General features: G+C 58.8%; 1 protein-coding gene across 1 annotated transcript; it reads left to right on the plus strand.

The window, feature by feature from the left end:
• The first annotated feature begins 2,393 nt into the window (after positions 1 to 2,393).
• On the plus strand, positions 2,394 to 3,602 carry FOXD3 (forkhead box D3). Its single transcript, XM_030495104.1, has one exon. The coding sequence runs from the start codon at positions 2,394 to 2,396 to the stop codon at positions 3,600 to 3,602; it is 1,209 nt and encodes a 402-aa protein (XP_030350964.1).
• Positions 3,603 to 10,235: the final 6,633 nt, after the last annotated feature.

The raw sequence follows: 10,235 nt of genomic DNA on the forward strand, positions 1-10,235 counted from the left end.
AATCGCCCCAGCCCCCGAGCCTCAGCCTCCGGGTTTATTTTTAACTCGCTCCGCAGCCAGGATCTTGCTTTGCCATATTAAAATCAAATTGAGTTGTAATTAATTTCTCCCTCTCTCTCATAACTTGTGCCCGTCCTCCCTTCCCCGCCGCTTGCCGCGTCTCTATTTGACTCCGTATCGATCCGGACGATACAGTTTGTTTTTGCTCCTGTTGCTAAATCTATCTGTCTATATGGGCGCCCACTTTCTATTTCTGGAGGCGTTATTACCGAGGCTCTTTTAATTATTTCAGTGCTCCGCAGGGCGCAGCTCCCGCTCAGCCCTTGAACTTCCGCGGGTCCGGGATACTGCGGGATAAGTTTCCTGGTTTTTAGGAAAGCTTTTCTCATTCCTCACTCTTTGCTGGTGGGCTCCTAAATATTTTCCAGCCGGGTGGGCTCCTAAATACTTCCCTAAACTTGGCCAGCTGAAGGCCCGCGGAGGGGCGCGGAGCCGTGATTGAACACGGGCTTAGTACAATCGAGCCCTAATCGAGGGGAAACGTTTCTTTTCACGCTAAGCACCGTCATTAATGGTATGAATCAATTAATTTGACTTTTATTGTGTCTAACAAAAGCGCAACAAATGAAGGGGGGGGTGTGAGGAGTTGGTCTTTTATTTTTCCCTCCCTTTTCCTTGGGAGAGGCTTTGCTGTGTAACGGTGGGGGGGCCAAGAGACAGTGAGAGTGTGAGCGGTACGCGGGTGCGGAGGGCAGGGCCACGGGCCGGGGGATCCGCCGGGAAACGCGTAAAAATCGGTCGGGGAGACTGGGGAGGCCCCGTCGGGGCCGGGTATTAGCTCCGGGACACCGGTATTTCGAGGGTCCGATGGATTTGGGGGAGGAAAAGGGTGCATTTGCCTCTCCTATCCCAGAATCCGTAGAAAACCGTTCGCTCGCGGGGCATTTTCCTAATGTAATTGTATTTCCCGAAACCCGACGACACGTGCGAGCACTACAAGGGGGCTGTCGGTAGGAATTAAACGCCGAAGCCCCGTGTGCTGGGAGCCGGTGGGGGGGTCCCCTCCCAAGGCAGGGGAAGGGAGGCTGGGCCCGGCCCCTCAGGCCCCGGTGGGCGCCTCTCCCCGGGCCGGGGCTTACCTGGGGCCGCGGCAATACGGTCCTCACATTCCCACACACTCCCTCATTTCCTACTTTTTCATATGCTAAGGCCCGCAATGATTAAGTCGTTAACACCTCTGGAGGAAAGAAAAAAAGAAAAAGAGAGGAAAAAACAGGGAAAAAGAGGAGGGGGGGGGAATAAAGGAACCGGCTCAAAGCTTCTTTATTTATAGTTTCCCTTCGTTATTTTACGTCTTTTTTATTTCTCCCGGCAACCAACCGAATAGATTAATCAATAGCCATTCTCTGCCCGTCCCTTCCCAGCTGCCGCTGTAGAGAAGAAACAAAATACATCGCGAAAAACACTGAAAACTCATTTCGGAGCCCAAATTGGGGGGGGGGGGGAGGTTAAGCGCTAACACGGCGCCGCACCCGCGGAACGTGCGCTCAACCGCTCGGGGCTGCGCCTCAGGGTGCGGGGCGGGGGGTGCCCGGGGTGTCCCGGTGACCCGGCGGGTTCGCGGGTGGCCGTGGGACGGGGCGGGCGGAGCGGAGCCTCCGCCGTTCTTTGTTGACAGTCCGTGAAGCAACTCGAGTTTTTGGATGACTTCACGGCGGGGCGCCTGACGTCACGCGGTCACGTGGCGCCGCCTCCGAGTATATCTTTAACGGGAAAGTAAATCTATCAGGCAGAGCGGACACCGCCGCGCTTCTAAAGTGGCGAGCGAGGCCCCGCGACGCCCCGGCCTCCTGCCCCCCGCCCCGCCCGGAGCTCCGTCCCCTCCCTCCGCCAAAGGGGGGGCGGAAAAAAACCAAAAAGCGCAGGAAAAAGGGGTGAAAAAAGCAAAGAAAACAAACCCGCACCGAGCCGAGGGCGGCGGAGCGCTGCGCGGCGGGGCCGCGGCCCGCGGAGCGGAGCGGTGGAGCGGCGGGGGCCCGCGGAGCCGCGGCGGCGGCGGCCCCATGCCCTGCGCCCTCGGGCGCCCATCGCGGCGGGTGGGAGCCAGCATCGCCGCCTGACGCCCGATGCCCGGCGGCGGGAGCGGGGCGCGCAGCCGGAGGTGACCGCGCAGCCCCGCGCCGCGGGACGCGGCGGACGGGAGAGGAGCGGGCGCGGCCGCCCCATGCCCCGCGGGGCCGGCGCGGCGGCGGGCAGCCGGGCCGCTCGGGTGTAGCCGCAGGGGCCGGTCGGAGCAGCGGCGGGAGGGGGGCGCGGGGGCTGCCCGCCCCGCCGCCGGGTGCGGGAGGGAGGCCCCGCCGCCGCCGCCGCCGCGCCCCGTCCGCCGAGCGGGGATGACCCTGTCGGGAGGCGGCAGCGCCAGCGACATGTCCGGCCCCGCCGTCCCGGCGGCCGAGGATGTGGATATCGACGTGGTGGGAGAAGGCGACGACGGGCCGGGCAAGGACAGCGACGGCGAGGCCGGCAGCCCCGCCGCCCTGCCGCGCCTGCCGCTGGACGAGGCGTCGGAGCTGGCGCTGCCCGCGGAGGTGGGCGCGGGCGCGGAGAGCGGCAGCAGCGGCAGCGTGAGCCCGGCCGGGGCGGCCCCCGGCGGCGCGGCCGAGGGCGGCAAGGGGGGCGGCGAGGAGGGGGCGAGCGGCGGCGGGGCGGCGGCGGGGCAGAGCAAGCCCAAGAGCAGCCTGGTGAAGCCGCCGTACTCGTACATCGCCCTCATCACCATGGCCATCCTGCAGAGCCCGCAGAAGAAGCTGACGCTCAGCGGCATCTGCGAGTTCATCAGCAACCGCTTTCCTTACTACCGGGAGAAGTTCCCCGCCTGGCAGAACAGCATCCGCCACAACCTCTCCCTCAACGACTGCTTCGTCAAGATCCCTCGGGAGCCCGGCAACCCGGGCAAGGGCAACTACTGGACGCTGGACCCGCAGTCCGAGGACATGTTCGATAACGGCAGCTTCCTCCGCCGCAGGAAGCGCTTCAAGCGGCACCAGCAGGAGCACCTGCGGGACCAGACGGCGCTCATGATGCAGGGCTTCGGCGCCTACGGCCTCGCCGGCCCCTACGGCCGCCCCTACGGGCTGCACCCCGGCGCCTACACGCACCCCGCGGCCGCCGCCGCCGCGCTGCAGTACCCCTACATCCCCCCCGTGGGGCCCATGCTGCCGCCGGCCGTGCCGCTGCTGCCGTCGGGCGAGCTCAGCCGCAAAGCCTTCAACTCCCAGCTCAGCCCCAGCCTCCAGCTCCAGCTCAACAGCCTGGGCGCCGCGGGCTCCATCGTCAAATCCGAGCCCAGCAGCCGCCCGTCCTTCAGCATCGAGAACATCATCGGCGTCCCGGCCGCCAGCTCGGCCGCCAGCGCCCAGACTTTCCTACGGCCGCCCGTCACCGTGCAGTCGGCCCTGATGGCCCACCAACCGCTGGCGCTGGCCAGGACCACCGCTGCCATCGCCCCTATCCTCAGCGTGCCTACCAACATCATCGCGGGGCAGTTCCTGCAGCCCGCGGCCCCCGCCGCCGCAGTGCAGGCCAAGTGGCCGGCGCAGTAGCCCCGGCCGGTAGCCCCGGGGAGGGAAATCCGGTAGCCCCGGGGACGAGGAGCCGGTAGCCCTGAGAAAGGAGAACCGGTAGCCCCGGGGAGGGACATCCCGCAGCTCCGGGGAGGGAGATCCGGTAGCCCCGAGCAGCTCCCGCCGCCACCGGCCGCCCCTTCGGGGCTCCGCGGCCGCTCGGGCGCAGCGGGCACCGTCCGTCCGCGTCCCCGCCCCGTTTCCCGGCCAGCGCCGCTTGTACATATTTGTATCAAAAATCACTGACGTTGCTTTCGGGGTTTTTATTTTTCTAAAGAGGCGAATGACGGTCGCGATTAGGAGCTGCGAACTTTCACTTTTTTTGAAGGTTCCGGCGCTCCGGGCGGTTTTATCCGAAATAAAACGAACAAACGAGGGAGAAAAAAAAAAAAAAGAAAATGTATAAAAATAATAATAATAAACGGGGGAAATTTTAAATATTGAACGAACAAGAAAAAAAAAAATTTGGAGAGAAAAGAGAAATCCAGGAGGAAAACGCTGTCACTCTATTATAAAGTCTGTTTATATATGAATGAATATATGTATTCTAAATGTTATCCCTTCGTGTTGTACACAACTTTGTAAATAAATTTTTAAACTGCTCTGCCTGCCTTTGTGTGAGCGCGTATCTTTCCGCACCCACCCGAAGGACGAGCTCCGCACCCGCGGTGGCTGGAAACGCGCATCCGCGGAGCGCCGGGCTCGCCCCTTCCCGCCGAGCTTTTGCGATGCGAACGGGCTTCCCACCTCCCGGTGCTCCATCCGCGGCCGCGCAGCGGTACCGGCATCACCCCGATTCCTTCCGAATTAAACATCCCGCGGTGGATCCGCGGCCCCCTCCGCCGCGCCGGGATTTTGCCTTACATGTATTCATTTTTCTCAGCCTGGCTTCGGCTCCGCATCCCGGCGCTGCGGGATCTGCCCGTTCCCGGCCGAAATAGGCACGCTCGGGGTCGGCTTTCGGGGCTGATTATAAGGGAAATGGTTTAAAATAAAAGCCGTTGGGGCCATTTAGACAACGTTTAGTATTTATTTTGAAGGTTAGGGGAGAATAAAATGAAATTCAAGCCGTGTCCGAGCGCGGATCTTTAGTTTAAATAGGTAAAATAATCGGGGTTGAGGAAGCGGCTCCGCGTTCCCACAGATGGGAACGGCCTTTCCCAGCGAATTCCTCCCAACCGAGTTTTAAAGACGGCTGCGAAAATTAAGAATAAGGCATATTTATGTGTGTTTCGATGCGTTTGAGAAGCTAAAATAAAGATACCGCCGAGATTAGAATGAAAATGAAATAGATCTGTAGGATTTAGAACGCGCGTTGGGGGATTTAATCTCGGGCACCGTTTCTCTTGGACGGCTTTTGATACTTTGTTCTCTCCCTCGCAAAACGTTGGATTTTTAAAACGTTGGTGGATTTTGCTTTTTTAATATATATGTTATTTTTTCCGCCCAAATAATTCGCTGTCTTTGTTAGGAAAACCGGCTGCGGCGGGATGCGGCGGGATGAGGAACCGGCCGAGGCGCTGATTTCACGCCGGGAGCCGCGGATTGAACCAAATAGTAAATAAAAGTGCCCCGGTAAGCGGTAAATATTATTTCATCCTAAGTAAATATTTAGACCTCGGCAGACAGAGACTAAAATAAAACGAGCAGCCCGGCGAGGGGGGAGCTTGAACTTTAATAAGGCCACGGTGATGGGCTGGAAGGGAGGGGGGCCGCACCTGGGGGTTGAGGGGGGGAGGGGGTCCCCCCGAATTGGGTTTTACTGGGGGCGGCTCCAGGAGTAACAAGTAGTTTCCCAGTTGTGCCTCATCGGGTTTGCACAAACAGCAAATGGTCGGGGGGGGTCGGGCAGCCGCGGCGGTTATTTCTATATTTAGGGCCGGATACCCCTGGGAAAAGGGGAAGGAGCCGCCGCGGAGTTCGCGTTTCGGCTCGGGAAGCCGCTGGCCCGGGGCTTCCAGAGGACACCGGGTGACCGGGGCTCATTCCACCCCCAGCCTTTGTTACTTATAAAATTACTCGCTCATGTTTCCCCGCATAGCAGCAATACCTCGGGCTCGGCATCTGCGCGGCGCCGGCACCGGCAACTTTCCCCCCCATGCCGCGGCCCCGGGAAGCGCTTCTCCGCTCCCCAACCCCCCGGTTACCTCCGTCCTCTCTTCCTCACCCCTTGTTTCCAAGGACCCCGGTTTCCAGCAGGACCCCGCGGCGCTGGGGAAGCCTTTCCCGGGAAAGGGGCGGCGGCGGCGGCTCCCGGGGCCGGGCAGCACCGGGAGGGCGCGGGGCTCGGGAGGGAGCCGGCGGTCGTGACCCCCCCTCCCGGCGGCCGCTTCCCCGCGGGACCCGCTGCCTCCCCGCAGGAGCGGAGGGGCCGGGAGCGGCAGCGGGGGCCCTGCGGGCAGGTGAGGGCTCCCGGTGGCGGCGGGGAGAGGGGGGGCTGCAGTGGCGCACCGGGGCCTGCAGGGGGCGCGGCGGCTCCCGCGGGAAACGGGACCCCTCACCCCTGGGGCCGGGAGCTCACCCGGTGCCCGGGATGGGAGCGGGATGGGCGAGATCTTGAGCGATGGAACGTCCCGGCGACGGGGCTCAGGGGCCCCCCGGGGGGAGAGAAACGGGTGCCCAAAGCGGGAAGGGCTCATAACCGGCTTTCGCGGCGTGGGGCTGCACAACGGGGCTGGCCTGGCCCGGGAAACCGGGGACACAGTCTCCCGGCGAAGTTTCCGCAGCAGTTTTCTTGTTCTTTCCTCTTCTTTTTCCTTCCACAAACCTGCCCGACGCATATGGCAAAACCCGACACGGTCGGTGACAGATGTCTATTAGTATAAGAGGTGTCATGTCGGTCCCTGGGGTGTATTGAAAGTAACTGGATCCTAAACACCGGGAAAGCGTTCCCCATTCCTGGCAGTGTTCAAGGCCAGGTTGGACACAGGGGCTTGGAGCAACCTGCTCTAGTGGAAGGTGTCCCTGCCCGTGGCAGGGGGTTGGAACTGGATGAGCTTTAAGATCTTTTCCAACCCAAACCATTCTGTGATTCTATGATTGTATAAAAATGACCGTCCTTGCTGCCAGACAGCCCCTGACCCCTCCTTATTTATGGAGGCAGGATCTGGCCCTAACACTCTAAAACCCCTCGGTTTTTGTCTGAAAAAGGAACGAATCGGGCTCAGCAGGGCTGTGTCCTCGGCTGCTGCAGCTCTCCCGGGGCACCCTCTCGTTTGCGCGGCCGCGGGAGTTGCGCTCCCCCCGCCCCGTTTATAATCAATCCCCCGCAGGCAGAGCGCGGGACGGAAAGTTACGGGCTAAGGGGTGTTGGAAGATGGAGGGGAGCGTTGAAAAAGGTCTTTTGCAGTTATTAACAACTGTGTATTTACCGCACATGGAGGCTGTTTCTCAGGACAGAGCCCCACGGTTCGGGCTGTGTCCCCACCTCAGCCCCCCGTGCCCCGGAGGCAGCCCCGGGGCAGCGGCCGTGTCGGACTCCGGAGCCCCGGGGCAGCGATCGGAGCTGCGGGAGGGCGGAATTGAGGCCGGCGGCACCGCCGGGAGCGCCCCTGGGGGGAGATGCTGCTCAGGGACCTCTCCTCCTTGGGCTGTCCCACGGAGAGGCGGCGGGAGGAATCCGCCACCGGAGACTCGGGCCACGGGCTGTGGCTGAGGACTCCCCGCTGCTCGCTGCCTTGTGTCCCCGCCGGTGGAACCGGGGAGAGTTTGCCCGGGGACCGCCCCGCAAACCCCCGGCGCTGCCCGAACCCGCTCCCCGCCGCCGGCCCCGTGTCCAGGGCCGGGAACACACAATGCGGGGGGTGAGAATCTCCGGTTGGAAACCGCCGTCCTCGTCCTCCGTGGGGGTCTCCCGCTCCGGGAAAAACCCACCAGAGGCTTTGCTTTACGTGCGGGGCGTGTTTTCCTCGGGCAGTTCCCGAGGGACCGGGAATTCGATGGGATTTTGGCTCCTGGGGCAGTTTGGCAGAAGCTCCCGTGTGCGCTCCGGGGTCCGGCTGCGGGAGGTCGGAGCGGTCGGGGAAGGCTGAAAAGCAGCCTCGCCATTTCGGGGGTGCAGGGAGCTTTTTGGGGCGTGGAAGTTACGCAGCACAACCCCGCGGAGCTGTGTTGCGGCCGACAAGGCTCGGCCCGGGCGTTCAGCATATCCCGTTTGATACGTGCCCGCTTAAATCTCCGCCGTGCGACCGGCCGCACCCCGCGGAGCAGTTTTCTCCAGTGGCAACACCTTTATTCCAGGAACTTCTATTGAATTACGTTTTACTAACCCTAAAGCCAGCAGCGTTATGCACCGAACAGCTCCAGAGCGGAGGAATTCCATCCGCAGGAAGCGTTGTAGTCAGTGAATGTTCAATGTAGCAGGTAGAGATGAACTTAGCACGTCTTCCCGGCTGAGCTGGGAACAGGCTTTTCAGCCATAAAATGCACTTAACAGTCTATTTAATAGTGGCGAGGTCCTTGAGAATGCAATATCCATGCTAATCCTGCCTTTTCCTAAATCAGAAATGGAAAACAGGGCAGTATGGGAGAACCTTCCCCTTCCGTTTAAAACGTGACATTTAATCTATTGAAATAACTAAGTAAACTTTATTAACGCAGGATTTGGTAAGCAAGGCGAGGAACCAGGCACTTCGCTGCTTTAGTAAGGTGGCAAAATGGAAGAGGGGGTGTCCTTCGGTTCCCGGTTCAGGAAAATCCCAGTTTCCTGGTGCTTTAGCTAAATGGGAAGAGCCGGTGGCCGGGAGCGTCAGAGAACGGCAAGGATTTGCTAAAACAACCCGAAAACTCGAGCCTTGCTTCATTAACTGCTAATATTTCAGTGGAAATAAAAATAATAGTAATAAATAATAATAGTAAATAATATTAATAGTATATATTAATAGTAAATAATAATAAAAACAACAACAACAGTAATAATAATAGTAACAACAACAACAAATCCAGCCTTCCTGAGGGTTAGGGCAGAGGTTTCAGACGCGTTTCCCTCTGTTCTTGCCAGGGAGCGCCTCGGGAAGCCGGGAAAAGCTCAAATGGTGAATCTACAATTAAAACACGCCTCCAGAGTTTGTTATCCCGCCCGGCTCCGCTCCGAAACTAAATCCTGAAGGAGCCGGATTGGAACTTTGGATGGCCGCAGGCTCTCTCAGCGCTCCCTCCCGTCCTCCCCGGGGCTGCCTCTTTATTCCGACCGCATTTCACTCCAAATTTCTGGAATACCCGGCAGCTATTTCCCTCGCCACCGCTCGGCTTTCCATCAGGAGAGGCAGCGGGAGCCTCCCGAGGACGCCAAGGGTTAAGGAAAGCCGTTTAGCTGCTCGTTCCCGGTTTCTCTTTACCACCGAGCACCAAACCCGAGCCCTGCCGCGTCAATGTGTCCTTAACGCCTTTTCCAGTCATTGATCTGGTCAAAGTCACCGCGGAAACACCGGTGACAGGGACTCGATTCCAGGCGACGTGACCGAGGCGGGTATTTAGAAAGCATTCAATAAAAAAGCTTTCCCGGGAAGTGAATGATTTCACCTTGCAACAAAGAGCTAATTCAAACAACGCACTGGAACGGGCAGCCCCCATCCCGCTCCCACACCGGCCCCAGGACCGAGCTATCCATAACCTGCCTGCCAAAGCCTAAGAATTCCTGGTTTATTTTGCAGTAGGAGCCCCCAGGCAACGCTCACAGACTTGGGGTTCCCCAGCCTAGCAGATTGGGGAATTCCAGGCATGGAAAATCCTGGAGGGAGGAGTGGAAGGGACGGAGAGAGGGGTTGGGAGAGGAGAAATTGAAATAGGAACCTGCTCTGGTGATCACCCCCCTCCCGCTTCAGGCTGGGAATTCGCTTTGCATCGTGTATGTTCAGTGTCAGACTGAAGCTGCAGTGGGGTTCAGGAGGTGGAAGTCTTCCCCTCTTCCAATTTGGTGTTGATGGATTTTTAGGACTCTGCTTATTTGACAGATTTGTCATCTCCAGACCTCCCTTAGGATCTTATTAACACCTAAAATGGAAGTGTTATACTTAGCAGCAATCTGAGTGATGGAGTCTAACAGATTTAGGTAAAATATATACATTCGATGATCATAATCCACCATTTTCAACAGGATAATGACTCCAAACACCTCCACAGGCCAGCAGCACAGTGTGACTTGTACATTCACCTGTAGAAGACCATAAACCTCCAGCCTCTTCACACCATCCCGCCTGGAGCAACACTCACAAGAGGCAGTTGCTGAAATTGCAGCGGGTCTAAGCGGGATCAGGACATCCCAGTAGTTTGCACTCAACTGAAAAACGGTTGGGAGAGTGGAAATTGGTATTCCACATGGTATTGCACTGGGAGAAGGTCAAGGAAGGAAAGCCATCTCTGGTGGTAGGAAATACTGTATGTGGCCAAGCATTGATGTGTTTTAAACACAATCTGAGCATCTAAAACCATAATCTATGAAGAAATCTGTTTTCCTGCCATCTCTGGTCACTTTAACATCTCTATTATTAGTGATCAGATACTCCTTGGCCGTACTTCCATTTTGTAGCAGTTGAGTTTAAATCCTTTAAAACTTTCTGGGATTCCAGTCCCAAGGAGAGCACCACGGGCAGTTCATCTGGAAGTCTGGCCACG

Source organism: Strigops habroptila, chromosome 8 (assembly GCF_004027225.2).
Source record: "Strigops habroptila isolate Jane chromosome 8, bStrHab1.2.pri, whole genome shotgun sequence".
NCBI classification, from domain to species: domain Eukaryota; kingdom Metazoa; phylum Chordata; class Aves; order Psittaciformes; family Psittacidae; genus Strigops; species Strigops habroptila.